The following is a 15,954-nucleotide window of genomic DNA, read 5'->3' as shown; positions in this document are numbered from 1 at the left end:
ACTGTTGGGTTTGCAGTACTGCACAATGTGCCATGCATGTGGGTGCTGTTCACAGTAATTGTCCCTTCGTGAGAGAGAAACCCAGACCCTGAAAGAATCCCATTCTGTGGGGATTTAGGTCTCTGTCTTTAGGAAGGCAGCAGCACTGCTGTGTAGAAAGTTATACACAACCAAATTATTTTTACATAAGGGAAAATAATGTTAAGAGGAAACACTCCAGCACAAATCTTCTAGCGCTGCAGGACTGTGATTTAGCAATGTCCCCAGTTACTTAGGTGACACTTGTGTAGAAGGTGTGGTTGAGTCTGTTTGGCTGCACTTAGCTGTAAGCTTTCTGCCTCAGCACAGAAAAGATTTTTCCATTTTCATAAATGGAAAGAAGAGCAGTAAATGAAAATGAAAGGTATTAATGGAGTAACTTATAACTGATAACCAAGAAGCTCATTCTTAAAGAATGTTCCAGCCAAAAAAGAAAATTAGAAAGCCCTCCTGGCTTTCCTGTGATCAAGTTCAGGGACCAACATGTCGGTTGGTCAAATGAGACCCCAGGCCTCACAGGTGAGAATTTTTGTACTTTTCCATAGAGATTTTTTTTTAGATTTCACAAATAAAAGTAAAAAATACTAAAATAAGTGACACTGTACTATTTCTAGGAGTCCTGAGAGGAGAAAAAAAACAATTCTTCTAACATAATATAAATAGAAAGCACTCTTTTCTAGTTGTATTTGGTAACTAAGCAGTTGCAGAAATATTTAATGTTGCTTATCTGAGTGGCTTATAGTTGTGGGGAAGTGTAGCATCCTTGTCAGAGACATCTGATTTTCTCTAAAAATACCAAGACTTAAATATTAAAAGTCACACAACTACAACAGATTTGAACACAATGAACCTTGCTCAGGGAAGGCTTAGTTATTTATTTTGCAGACATTACCAGGAGAATTTCTATGCTTCCAAGGTAATTATTAATTAATATTATTAACAACTGTCAGAGATATTTTGATTTTTTTTTTTTTCTTGCTGACACTGTCAAGTTGTGGTGCTGTTTGGATCAAGCTTTCAGGGCTTTGCATTTTTTATGAGATGAAGAAAGGTAGAATTTCAGCTGAAGTATTCTTGTAAACATGACATGCTCCAGGGTATCTACTGTTCTTGGTAATCTCTGTCCATTGCTGTCAGAGTGACATAGCAGTACCACAGGCTCTCTTTTCTCTCTTCCATTGTTGAGCTTGTTCTAATGTGACCAATTTTGATGCTGCCAGCTGGCATTCAACCACAAATTGTTCTGCTTATTGTTTTCACTATCTAGTCATCATTGTCATATAGAGCCTCAATCTTGCAGTCTGTGTGCTAACATCAAATAAGTCATTCCTGCCTCCAGAAATTGAAAGGCCACCTAAGCAAAAAAAAGCATACAGGAAGAGGGTTATAATATAGCTACAGTAATGATCATTTGTTCTTTATTTAGTTGCTGGAACTTCATGTTTTTTATGTCCCAGAAGGAGTGTGGGACTTCAAGCTGAACACAGTTCCTGTAGCTGTTACTAGCAAATTCATCTCAGCTGGATTTATAAGGTGAGTATAGTCTTTGGTCTTATGTACATGATAGGTCCTTTACATTGTCTTTCAGTCATTTAATTCAGCTATTGCTCTATAGAGCACAGTTACATCTGTCAATAGATACTCGTTCTCTAATAATTTCTGGAGGGCAGGAGGTGCCCATGAGTACTGTTTCGTTTATTTAGACTGTTCCAGGCTTAGTTCCATTGCAGACCCTGGTGTAGACAGTTGAAATGCTGCTAGTATTTCTGCAGAATAATGTACATTGTAAAATCACAATCTCTTTCTATCTCCTTAAGCCTGATTATCAGGCTGAATATTTTTTCAGCCATCAGCCAGCTTCAAGATAGAGTGGCTTGATGAAAATGGGATAGCCAGTCAGTTCCCAGGGACAGGGATGTAACAGTCTGAGCTCTTTCAGAGCAAAGAAGGAGCTTAAGTCTTTCTCAAGGGGAAGAATTAAATAATTACAGCCCATACAAAACACCAGCATAGTTTCTTTCTTCTTTAGTAGCATTTCTGAAAGGTTGTGCTCAGCACCATGTGCTATTTGTCCTCTCAGGCAGCTGCTCAGGGGAAAGAACCGTCTGGTTCCCAGTGCTAGGCCCAAATCTGGCAGTTTTCTGTGCTAGGCCCAAATCTGGATGCAGTTTTCATCTTTCATAAATTTGAAAGTTTGTTTTACGGTCCTAAACACTTTACTCACAAAATCTGTGTGTATCTAGTATGGTAAGAAGTTGTAGAAAGATTAAATAACATAACAACATGTATTGAAACAGAGATTTTACATGTACCTTTTATATGCTTTGCTCCTGTGCAAAACCTATAAATTTGTCTCAAACTGTAGGGAATATGGGTTTTAATTAATTTAAATTTAGGCTTGGCTTGCCCACTTCAGACAATATGCTATATAATATACTGTGTAAGCTGAAAGAATTGACAACAGTCAGGTTATGAGCTTGTAGCACAGAATGTATTAATTTTCACAGCATCTTTTGTTGAAAAGCTTCTCAAAAGCAGAGGAAATAAGTGCATTTCAGAGGAAATCCATTTTGTTTGTTCTGGTCTCCAGCAGAGGTGTAAGATACATGGCTAGAGCAAATAATTTCATGACATCTGCCATCTGCCACTGCCCCCAGTTCTCCAGTGTCAACTAAGCATCAATTTAAATTAATATTCTCATTTATTTCAGTGGGTTTATATTTATCTGCGTTTTTGTAGCTTGTTAAGGACTCTGAATTGCTAATTAATTATACTACAGGTACTATGCAATGGTGCAAAACATTCATGTTTGCCCTAACTAGCAACTCCTCAGTGTATCACTGCCTTTAAAATCAAATATTTTACAAAACTTTTCTTACTGTTATATGGGAGAGGGAACAGCAGCCTCACTGGTCCTAATGCTGTTTGGACATTGCTGATGGCAGTTTCCAGTCAGCTTTACAATCCTAGTACTGTCTGCGTTTGCTTAACAAAGGATTCCTAGGTCTGAGTACAGGCCACTTCCAGTAATCATGAGACTAAGTGTGTAATTCTCAATGGCCTTGAGTTCTTGTTACCATAAAGATTTGATTTCTTGATTTAATGATGATCAAATGATGATTTGATGATCAAAAATCAAATTTGATTTTGATTTCTTGATTTCTCAGGCTCTGTGATGTTTCATTTATTCCTCATTCCTCACCACAGAAGCCATGCTTTTGTTTTAGAGGGGATGCTGCAGTGAACTCTGCATTACTTTTAAAGGAACATCCCAAAGGAAATCACTCAGATGTGACTATTCTGCTAGCTAGTGGGAGCAATTAAAAATTCTATTATTACTTGTTCTTAGCAGCTACACTGGCAAATAATTTTCAGATAAATTTCTGTCCTATATCTCAAGTTTTGTGTAGCTACATAATTTTCTCCTGTGATATACATTGTAGTTACTTAGATATTCCCCTGCTGTTCATAAATGCTTTAGATTTAGACTTTCTTGCTGGTTTGGACAGACATTATCAGTGAAGGACGTGCAGTGTTATAGAAGATTGTGTTAGAAGGAGCTTGCATTTATGTAGTTTGAGAAGACCACTCTTCAAGGAACATATCTTCTCTTAGACATCAGCTTGAAGGAATGATAGTGAAGGAGAGATATTTTTATTATAGATCATCTCTGTTCTCACATAAGACCTTGAAAGGATGTATACTGTATCCATCTTTCACACATTTCTTTATACATTTGAAATAAATGAATGTAGGGCTAAAATCTGCAGTAAGCATAGGCAAAAAAATGGTCAGGGAATAAATAAAGAGGGGCAGAACAGAGACCAAGCAGCGCAGGTGTGTTCGCTCTGCAGACTTTGGTCTCCTCTTGTACATGTCTGTGCTCCAAGGCAGACTCATGATCTTGACAAGGGTTCCTCTAAGTCCAGGGTGTCTGAAATAATGCAAGGGAGCTTTATAACCCACTGAAATGTCTATGTTTATGAGATGAAGCTGAGGATGTTTTTACATACCTAGGTTGTGAAATTAAGGCATATAGTGCTGTTGAAAGCTGAAACAAACCCTGACAGGTTAATGTTGAAGACCTGTCTGAGTTGAAAGGATGGCATGTTCTGGTCTATACTGCTTACTGAGAATGATGTGCTATCCCCCAAGCTATCTTTGTGCATTCCTTGAAGAGTGGTTGTTGCCTGAGCCAAAATCTTGCTAGGTACTATACTAAAACCTTAATCAGCATGGGTGATTAATATCTTAGGCCTGAATTTGTTCCCTGTTTTATTTTATTTGACTATGTAAGAGCAATTAGAATTCCTCATGTTGTACTGCAGAGCTCTTGTGTGCCTCTTGCACATTTGGTTTTATTCTCTGGAGATGCTTTTTATTCTATAATAATTTCTATACTGAGCTCATAACTTAACATTTGCATAGTTTCCAGCAGTACATTAAATGATGCAATTCCTATTTGCGTCAGTTTTCTCATCCTCAGACTATGGTGGAAATGTTCACACTGGAGTGTTTGGTTTTGGTTTAAAATGCATTTGCATGTACATATGCACACACCCAACTTAACTTTTGTGTGGGAGAAGACAAAAATCAAAGGAATGTGCCTGCTTTTTAAAGTGAACAGTGATGAATCCCCTCTGGCCCTTAGTGCTTTAAGGGATATGTTCTACAGTCCTGGACTGGCTGCATCAAAATCCACCTACGTGGAAACGCATGACTGTAGTTCCCAATTGTTTTGTTGTTCATGTGCAGATGAGCAAGGGCACTCTGAAGGAGTAATTTTCAAATTTTAGCTTCTTCCCTTTGTATGGGGTTCCTAAAATATAAGTATTGTTAGTTTGTGTTACGACAGCCCTTTTAACACAGGCTACCACAGTGTGATAGCAGTGTTCTGACTTTACCACACTAAGAGTCTCTGGCCAATGTGTAATTAGGTTCAGTTCTAGGACATAGTTTCCATTTTTGGTCATTCTGTCCATGCAAGCCAACATGCATATAGCATTATCTTCCCCCTCTTACTAACTAGCCATCATTATTTGATCTTACAGATGTATTAATGAATAACAACATTCTAGGGTGTCTCCTCACATCACATTAAGAGTGCTACGGGAGAAGCTTGGAGAGTACCTGGGTGGAGTTGCAGTTGGAGATAAATTCAAATTTTTAAAATGCATTGGGAAAAAACTAGCAGTGGTAAGTTAATTTTTTTTTTCTTTAGTGCTCTTCTGCTTTACAATGTAAATTACAGATTGCATTCCTACAGGTTAGGCAATATCACAAGACAAATAGAGATAAGTATAGGGATCCTGTTTGCATTTGTTTTAAACATGCTGGAGCAGTAGCTCTTGTCACAGCAGATCTACAGGCACAACTGGACAGGTATATTGGAAACATCCTGTAAAGCATCAGATGTGATTAGTTGCCATCCAGTGAAAAGATGCTAGTGTCAATAAGTCAATGGATTAAATATTACAGATCTGGTTGTGGTAAAAAAATTAAAAATCCCTGTAAGATCATTCTTACCAGTGTATGGTTGGGAATCTGGCAATTGAAGAATTTGCAATGGAAACTGAGTAAGTCAGAGTTCCTTTAATGGCTCCCACTGTGACTTGCTCAAAGGCCTTTAAAAGATCAGTCTCTGAATGGAAACTTCTCTAGATAAACATTTGTGTTCCAGTTGTCCTGTCCAACAGCCTGAAATACAGCCTACTTCTCTGTATCATTTTGATTTTCTGTTTAGCTGTATTTTACAGACTATATCTAAAGATTAAACAGGATTGAAAATCAGTCCAACTGTAACGTTTGTTCCTGTAACACATGAAGGCTTAAGTCATGTACATAAGTATAGAATACTTTTTTGACCTCTCATTTTACCTTTTTCTCATTGGGAATGTGATGCCATTCTTTATTTCATTTTTTCTTGAGTTATCACTAAAATTATTCACACAGAAGACACCAAGAAATATGAAAAAACTAGGTAGAAAAGCATGAAGAGAAACTCTGTGGCAAAATCTGGCACAATCTGAAAATGTGTGTCTGTCTTCAAAGAATTCAGGTCTTTTCAACTGGATGGTAACAGGTAGGAGGGTATATTTTCTCCCTCACTGATAATTTTGAAATAAATTGAGATGTTTTCCAGCTCCCTTTAGAATGCCAAGATGTTGGTAAAATATTCTGTTTTAATAGAGAATTAATTATATTGGTAGATAAAAATGAGAAATTGCAGATGGATTTTTAATTTGGGGTTTTTACTGTTGCTTGTTATTTAACTTTATAACAAAGTGTAAAGCAATAAACCAGTTAGCTCTTTGTTGTTTAGGGTCATGGTAACCTCATTGAATTACATCTCCATAATCAAATATTTGTGGAGTGTTTTTTCCCCCCCAGTCTTCTGTTTCACAACAGTAACAATGTAAGCAGTTCTAAGAACTGTACCCTATTTGCCAGTAAGGGTATTTAAATGAAAAATAAACGTAAACCAAAATTGGGTTAATTTGCTCTTCTTTCTCTTGAATATAGCCTGTGTCTGTAGAATCAATTGCATTGCCTGGCAATTACTGAGAATGGAATTTAGCCTCATATTTAGTTCAATTTAATTATTTAAATGTAAGCTCAGATTATTTTTTTTTTATTTTTTTTCTGCTGGAGCACATCATTCAAATATACATTGGTTATCTTAGATTTTGTTTTTAGGGTGACTGTTGAAATCTGAAAGTGTATACAGCTTCAGTGCCATGTTAGAAACTGGAATAATAATCTGCTCCTTCTGCCCCATGATGCCACCACAGAAGATAGTGCTGGTTATGAAAAATTGTAGTATGTAAAGAGGATGACAAAATACAGACATTAAGCAACATTGTTGATAAGGAAGAGTTTTATTGATTACATTTCTGTTCTTATCTTCCAAGGTGAAAGCAAAGCAAGAAACAGAACTGGAACTGAAGTCATTTGCTCCTCCTTATGTATGTATTGAGTGGTTTTAATGTATCATTTTCAGAAGACTTTTACATTGTACACTTCCTCTTTTGTCCATCTGATGACTATACTGCATATTTTAGGCACTTTATCCTGAATTATATTTATTACCTGGAGTGGAATACTTTGAAGATGTTTATCCACTGTCATCATCAGCTCAACAAAGGCATCATTTCAGTGCAGAAACTAGTAGGTTTGGTCATGGATTAGGATTATCCAGTGTTCCCCAGCAAAAAATTGAAAAAGGTGAACATTTTTTAGGAAGCATACAAAGTGGTAATCAGCTAGAAAATCAGGAAGTGCACAGTCCTGAGGAATGGCATGAGAAAGAGCCCATTCCTGCTCTGCACACAAAACACAAGCAAGGCCATAACAACAGGATGCAAGAAAAACAGAGACAGTTTAAAGAAAAAGGTAAGTTTGAGCAATGTAGTGAAGGAGGAGAAGAATAAATATTATGGTTAAAATTTACAATAATGTAATATTTCTGTTTCCTAATATCTATAATTATGCAGATCAAAACAGATCCAATGGATATTTTTTCACACCAAGTCTTTCAAATCCTGCAAACCCTGTGTCTGGAAAGAGTGATACAGTGCTACAGACTTCTCAGCAAAATCATCTCAGCCAAGATCAAAAAGAGCAAAACACTCCTAAGGGGAATGACAAAGCCAAAGGAACTGCTCTTACTCTTCATGTAGACTGCAGTGATGAACATGGCCAGAATAACCAAATACTTGAACATCATATTAAGTATCAAAAAGGTACAACTATTCACTGTCATCTTTCTGCTAAGCATGGTTTTAGAAAGTTGGCAGAGTAAAAATAAATTTTATGACATCCATAGTTAAAGCATGAGTGGGAATATTGCTATCAGAACAGTATTCTAATTTTTAAAATAGTAATACCTTTCAGAGAGCTAATGGGTCTTCTGTATCATTGTATACTGATACAAGGAAGAACTTCACTACAGTTGATGCGTTTGCCTAATTTTATTTATACAAAGAAAAACTCTAAGCATTTGCTGTAAAGATTGGAGGATAATCATAATTCAACAGCAATTTTAAATGAAATCAGGGAAAGCATTTATTCACATTAACTGTCATTGTTATCACATTCATGGCTACATTACTACTAAAGAGGAAGTGTTTCCTCCCCTCTGTCATGTACAATGTTTATTTATATGCTGTTGAACAGTGGTATTCCAAAAACTGGGAGGTGAGAGAATGCTTGAAGTAGACTGCAGTGAAAATAGAACGAAAATATGCATAGATTTAAAGAATGCATGAACTAGTTCTGTGCCAAAATAGAAAATGTTGTTTGGAAGAGATCTGTTAATGACTACTCCCTTTAAAATGGGGTGTCTGGTTGATACTGAGGACCAGTAAGTTACAGAAAAGTTACATGATGAGCTTAATATTCCTAAATTTGTAGTGATTACCAAGGAAGAAATGTTTGACATATTTTACTTGGATTTGAAATACTAATGCTATTTTAGCATCAAAAATATAAGTCACTTTTGAGGAATGCTTGGAAAAGACAAGTCTTAATATTTGAATAGAATTTAAAAGCTAATGTAAAAAAGATAAACTTTATTTTATTGCAAATTTTTAATGAGTAGTTATTAAATGAGGGAATATTCAATTTTTTTCATAGGCATGGGCACCTTGTAGATTACAGTTACAATAATTTTCTGGTTTGAGAAAAACCAAAAAATTCTGGATATTGTATTGGGTGCTATGTGTCTGGAGAGTTTATTAGAAAAAAAACTTTCATGGTTGACTTTTCCATAATTTTAGTTTCCAATTACAATTTTTCAAAACTGTCTTTGTCCTCCATCATCATGTTAGCTGATATTAATTATACATGTAAATATTAATTATGTATGTAAATATAGAAATGAAAAGTTTTTCATAACTTCATGTTGAAGGATGAAGGATTTTGTAGTAGTGGAAGGATCTGAAGCATTCTCATAACTAAAATGAGATTAATATTGATTAATATTAATTAATATTAATTAATCAAGAACATTTCCAAGCCCAAGAGATATAATTAGTTATTGCATTGATTCACTGAATTTCTAATGCAGGTTGGAAAGTCCAGGCATTGACAGTCAAAACAGTTTGAATTTTAAGAGTGTAATCTCTATATTTTGATCATCACTGTCCTGTCACAGAACAAACAAACTTGGAAAGCAGTGACCACCAGAGAGATACCAAACTAAGAAGAGAGAGAATACAGAATGCTGGAATTCTTAAAAAAATGGAAGACCAAACCACAGATCATGTATGCAAAAAACAAAGGTTAGTAAATAAAGATTCAGCTAAAATAACTGATACTAATTCATAGATAGAAACTTACTTTACAGATTCCAAATAAATGAAATAAAATGGGGAAAAACCCCAAACATTTAATTGCATAAATTTTCACTTCCTTCTTTGATTTTATCTTTAGCTTGGAGCAATACAGAGCTAGCAAGTCTCTAACTGAATATGGTGAAAAACTGGAAAATCAGGTGCGTTTTTAGAGTAACTAATTCTTGAGCAATAAATATAGCCCTTCACCTAGAAACAGTCTAATTTTGTAAGACAGGTAAATCATTAGAAATATAAAATACTCAAATGTAGATTTGAGAGTAATTGAGAGAAGGTAATTCATGCACTGCTATGTAGCAGAATTGCTGATGAAAAAATCAACTGTATTTCTAACAGTGAAATAATCAGAAGCTATTCCTCTGGTTACAATTCAACAGAAATGACAAACAATCTCAGTCTTACTAATGTTAGCTGAATTTTTTTACAGTTTCTTGAAAGTATGGGATAAATTTGTCTTCTCTCAAGCAAAACTTTTGATGGAAACTATAAAACACTGTAAAATTTAGACATGATATAGTCCTTGTTATCAGAATAAGAACATATTTAGGGAGACTCAGGCTCCCCATACAGCATAAGAGCTGCTACTATGAGTTGTTGCCTGTGAGCTCTTGTGTGGAAGTTATTGTAGTGGAGTTTAATGAAATCAATAATGAAATTGACAATCTGCTCTTACTATCTGTTTGTTTAGAAACTGACAGTCCAGCCTTTGTAAGCAGTGAGCCAGATGGCACTTTTAAGGCCCATTATTCCTGCTCCTGTGTGGGGGTGTCAGTATCATGTGGGGTTATAGACATGGACAAGAAGAGTTAGCAGTAGTCTATATTTTTGTGTATATGTTTCCTACTATGTAAGTGTTCAGTGTTCTGGTTTTATTTGTAGAGGTCCAGCTGTTTGTAGTTTAGTAATAATTTGTATTAGTAACAGAAGAAACCAGGTCATATGCAGAATTCAGATCCAGTCACTCTGGAGGCTATTTTCAAGGCATATATCTAATGTAACTATTCAGAATTGAGTGATGTACTTAATAGTTGTGTCTTTTGCCAGGCAAATGAAAAGAAGCAAGATCATCTTACTTGTCAGAAAGAATATAGTTTGCCTCCTAGTCCACCTTTTCTGGCACTTCCTGTAAATACAGCTCAAATTCCTGCAGTTCAGGCAGCAAGTGAGTATATAATTCCAAGAAATTGCAAGGAAGTGAATATTTAGTCAAAACTTAATAGCTAATGAAGACAGAAATACCTACTTAATGGAAGAATTTATACATACTTTCACTCACAGTATTGTTATAGATTTTATTGTTACAGATTTTAATATGTTTTCAGAAAATATTATGTTTTCAGAAAATTCCTGTTCATAGAGCATGGCAGGTTCCCAGTGCTCAAAAACTAAGCTTGTGGATTTGGGAATGGAAGAAAAGAAGGCAGGAGACTGGATGAAATGCTGCTGGCTTAAGTGAGAGTATAGAAAAGAAAACATCTGGTAGTGTTGCTGAGGTCCCTACATGTGAGGGAGGAGACTGTGAGGAGGTAAATGATTGAGCTGTTGCAGGGTAGGGAAACTCAGAGATCCTACCTTGCCATTGACCAGCTGGAGTATAAGGCAAGAGTTCACCACAGTTTATATCACAAAGTATTTTGAACTGGAAATAATATTTAGAGACTATTTTGATTTCATGTGACAACAGTTTTCAATCTGTGTAGTGTATATGTATCTTGAATATATAGTTTTAGTGATAGGTTGTCTGGGCATATGCGAAGGTGTTTACTTATTTTTGTGTGTGTATGAGTGCCTGGATGCATGCTGGATTTCTCATGTTTGTCTAATGCACCACCACTTTGAAAAGTTAGAGATACTTTATTAAAATAAAGGAATTTCTACTTTCTGTTTTAACAGTGCTTTTGGCTAGTTTCATGAAGGTGCATTATGAAAATCTTGATTGATCCTTCCTACTTGCAGAATTCAGATGCTTGCTAAGTATAACTTCAATTTCTTTAGAAAACAAGATGGTAGAACAGCTGCAACAAATTAAGAAAGAGAGAAGGCACATGGAAAAAACTAGAGAAGAACTGATCAAAACAGCAAAAGGGCTGCTGGAACAAAATAAGCTGAGGAGATACCATGGTTCGTTATTAATTTATTTTGCAATTTGAAACAATTGAAAATAGCACTGAAACCAATGTGAAAATGGGTGTCTTCTTTTTGGTGAGCTTAATTACAGAGTAGTGCAGCTTGCTAACCAATAGCTCTGAGACAGCTGATTTGTGTAATAACATGCTGGAAAGATTCAAGGTTGCAATGTTTCCTTCCACATTTTTATGGCAGTCTTATAAATCTAGAAATATCTTTGCTTTTATAAACTATTCAAGTTTTGTCCCACAGATGTACAGTGTCCAGAGAACTTCTGCAGGCCTCTTTTTTACATTATTATACATTAATTTGCATATTCGAAGCCTGCCTGTAGCTGGTGCTAGCAGAGGTTTTTATTGTGTTGACTTGACTTCTAGTGAAATTGACAGCATAATACTTTTTGCTCCTCCTGTCTAATAGTATTGAGCTAATAGTGTGAAAGTTACAAGCCTGTCATGACAAACTTTTTTTTTTTTTTATAACACAGTAAAATTCTCATTGAAATCCCACACGTTTTCTTCGTAAAATTATTTTCAAGTTTATACTTAATCTATCCTCCTGAAGTTACATTCCAGTTATACAGAGATGAGGTTTTGAGAGCATTCTCTCTGTACTTAAATACAGATAAATGACTAGGAGTCTCAACCCTTATCTGGAGCTTTGTTAAAGAAAGACAAGTCAATTCTTCTTGAGTTACTTTCTAAGAGCACAGCTGCACTGTGCTCTGCAGCATGGTGAAGTTGCATTAAAAAAACAAATAAACAACAACATGGTTATTTGAAGCAGTGAATCTGTAGTAGGATGGAGGTAAAAGGCAAACTAATACACTCCACTGAGATAAGCCCTAAAAGCTCCTGCATTGCCTTGAATTATGTTGGCCAGTTAGGTAAAATAAGGGTTATTTTACAAGGATTCTATAGCTTCTCTGGGAAGCATTTCTACCTCTGAATTTTTATCAGACCAGTAGACTTTTGTAAATGCATTTGCAAAGAAGAACATATTCTGTAGGACCAGTGATTGAGTCTGTATTTAACATTCTCCTAAGATTGCTGTGCTGACAAGAACTCTCAGTTTCACACTGTACAGTCCTCCTTCCAGCAGCTGGGTTCTTTTTGGCAAGTTTCTGAGAAGCAGTTGTCCTAATTTCCTAAAAGAGGCCTTGAAAGAAGGAATCACTGAAGAAACTTGTAGAATAATGGCTGTAAGTGTCCATGGGACTGTCCCACCAGATAGAGCGGGGGTTGATATGCCAGCTGTTGTTACCACATTAACAACATAGGAGAAATCACAGTTAAATGAAGAGTAAATAAAGTTTCCTTAGGACTTCTGTGTAAATCTTGGGACTTCTGTATAAAACTAAGCTGTTCAAAATCTCTTGACCTGGAGAGCTCCAGTTTTGCATAAATCTACAACATTACAGTAAAGCTGTGCATACCAGTCTTCAGAGGTCTGCAGCACGTACTGCACAGCTGAAACCTGCAGAAGAGACAGGCTGAATGAACTTTTTGTTCTGGACCTTGCATTATATCTTGGTTGACAGAGCCTTTTGTTGCAGATGATCATGTGAAAATTCAGTTGCATTTATAGTGAATGTAATTTTAATGATGATTTTCCACTAACTGCTTTTTTTTAAAGAAACTTACTGGAGTGTTGTCATGTGTGTGTTGGCCAAATGAGTCTTGTGACATCAGCTGGTCATTACTGTCTTCAACAGACCTTATGATAAGGTAAAAAAGACCAAACAGTTTTACTGCTTTCCTTTGTAGTTCGTGAGGAATGGAAAAAGAAGTACTTTGAAACCAAGAAAGCTACAGCTTCACTGGAGGACACTTTAACCAAACTGCGACAAAATTTAGAGCTTTTTCACCAGAAATTACTCTTGCAATTGGAAGCCAGAGGTGGCCCAAACCGACCAAACAATATGACCAACTCTAAGGTTTGTGCTTCTATTATTTACTCTGTAATCTATTTGTTTTTGCACAGCCTGGCTGGCACAAAGAGGCCATATAGAAGGGAAGGCCCAACTTAACATTCAGCTGTTGGCTAACATTGGCTGGCACACACACAGAAGATACCTAGGATTTAATAAATTATTAGGATGACACAGTTGTGCTCTCTACCCTTGTAAGCTACGTGCTGGCCTGGCAGGCATCAGTTGGGTGGGAAGAATCAAGCTGTGGGGAACAGATCCCACTTCTTCCACCAGCTTTGCCCTCAGTGGTGACTCAACTCAACAACAGGGTGATTCCTCAGTAGCTCCCAACTGGTCCAATGGCCCTGCCTGTTTTTTCCTGTATGACTGTGTACGTTCTGTGCTTTCTTAGTGGTCTGAGGCAGGGTTACACAGCTGTGTGGTTTCAGAGCTGAGACTTGGACCCTTGCACACAGGCAGCTACACCCCTGGGTGGGGAGAAGCTTACAGCAGGATATCAGAGATGATGGGGTGCAGATACCACTTAATGACCCCTTATATGGGCACCTTTAATCACATGTGCATCAGCTGGCACTTTATTAGCATTTTTAAAGCTTGGACCATCAAGAGCTTACCATATAGAGACCCACCCCTCTGTTTTACTGATTTCGAGGGACCACAGCTGACTTACACAAGCTAAGAACCTGAATTTTGAAAATAAGAATTTCATTTTTACAGGTTAATTCAAAGACAGGCCCCATCCACAGCCCCTGCTGAAAAAATGCCATAGAACCAGGAGTTCATCTATGCTAAACACTACAGAAATGTAACAATCTCATCAATAAATGTAGTGTGGCAGGGTGATGCTAAGCCTCTGAGAGGAGCAAAATATGATTTGAAGTATGTATTTTTATTATAAATGGGAGGTAGCCATAAAAGATAATTGCAAACCAGTGTGCAGTTACTTAGGAGATCAGTCAGGTGATAGGGAGTGGAAGAAGGTCTGCACCCAGCTGCAGGGCTCTTGGAGAGCAGACAGCTCACAGAGCAGAGAAAGCCCAGTACAGGTTACAAACTGCAAGAAAGTAGGGGAATTGGAAAGAGTTTAAAGGATGGTTTGTGAGTGCTGAAGTAAGAGCCAACAAAAGCAGAGATGAACAAAACTTGAAGTTTTGTTGTTGTTTCATACAGAATTACACAATCATCCGGATTACTACAGTGCAGCATGAACTTGATCAACTGAGGAGGAAGCTGGATGATACAAAAATGAAACTCGTAACAGAAATTAAGGTACTCCACCTTTTAATTAAAACAGTTCAAATGTTACTATGTACATAAAAAAACCCCTAGATCTTCCCAGACATTAGATATGTAAATATTTGCTAAATAGTTCTTGGTTTATGTTGTTACTTTTATGGTGTTAGTTGTCACTGTAAATTTTATCACTTAAGCCAAACCACTCCAGAACAACCAGGTTAGTAGCTGATTCTGAATGGCATTCAAGTGATTTAACAACTTAGCTATGCTTCACAATCTCTTTCATAAAATTACCATTACACTCAAAAGGTAATTCAGGGAACATATCTGATGACACACTGATCAGCGAGTGACCATGGCTAAGAAAAGAAAAAATTAAAAAAAAAAAAAAAATTAAAAAAAAAAGAGACTGGTTCTCCAAGCATATGGCATTCCTCTTCTTCTGATTTATTCGCTAGCAGTACTGCCTATGCTCCCTTTGGAAGGAGGATGATGGGACCAGTCTTCACACTGAACAGCCTTTCAGCTCTGACTGCTTGAAACAGCAGCCCTCTACACCACCAAGATTACCCCTGGCCCTGTTTACTGGGTAATTTAGGGTGGATGTACACTCCTTATCCCTCCTCCATCATATAATGCAGGGGAAGAACAACGAACTTCACAGTCTTAAAAACACCCAGGAGAAGTACATAAGAAAATAGTGCTAGAACTAGGTAATCTAATTAGACATATAAAATGCTGCTGATGAAGGATATATCCTGTATTCAGCCACCCTGTTTAAAATTCAGTCTCAGTTAAATAAACCTTTATGCATGTCAATTCCAAAAACTTCCTTAAATTGCAGCTCCTTAAATTACTCATTCTTCTGCAGATGAGGAAGCAGGCAGCATCTGAGTTGCGAGCACTGAGAGCTGATCTGATGCAGAAGATTCATTCACCTTTCATTCTCCAGTCCAGAAAATCAGGAATTTAAAAGGATGACACCTGAACACCTGTGAAGTCTACAGGAGCTCTGAAGCATATAGAAGCTTAGAATTTCAGAGCATTGTTTGTATGTTCTTCAAGTTATCTTGTAAAACACCATCAACTATATAAATGTGGAATTTGCATATTAGGCCACTCAGGTACTGCCACTCAATTCTTTTGAAATTTCACTGTAAGATTAGTCAGCTACTTAAACACACAGCTTAACCTAGTAATATGTCTAAGACAAAGCTAAGTTATTTTAAAAATGCAAATTAGGGAATTGTGTAACATCACCTTGGT

At 36.6% G+C, this 15,954-nt stretch overlaps 1 protein-coding gene across 1 annotated transcript; it reads left to right on the top strand.

Moving 5' to 3' along the window:
• Positions 1-522: 522 nt before the first annotated feature.
• SPATA1 (spermatogenesis associated 1) lies at positions 523-15,731 on the top strand. The gene is given in 13 exon segments (XM_030455522.1): positions 523-558; positions 1,466-1,572; positions 5,118-5,235; positions 6,951-7,004; positions 7,101-7,431; positions 7,533-7,781; positions 9,155-9,320; positions 9,472-9,532; positions 10,437-10,554; positions 11,388-11,513; positions 13,286-13,455; positions 14,623-14,721; positions 15,560-15,731. Coding segments are annotated over 13 exon segments (1,737 nt in total). The 3' UTR covers positions 15,662-15,731.
• The last annotated feature ends 223 nt before the right edge of the window (positions 15,732-15,954 follow it).

This window comes from Calypte anna, chromosome 8 (assembly GCF_003957555.1).
Source record: "Calypte anna isolate BGI_N300 chromosome 8, bCalAnn1_v1.p, whole genome shotgun sequence".
Lineage (NCBI taxonomy): Eukaryota > Metazoa > Chordata > Aves > Apodiformes > Trochilidae > Calypte > Calypte anna.
This window is presented reverse-complemented; position numbering and strand designations above follow the sequence as displayed.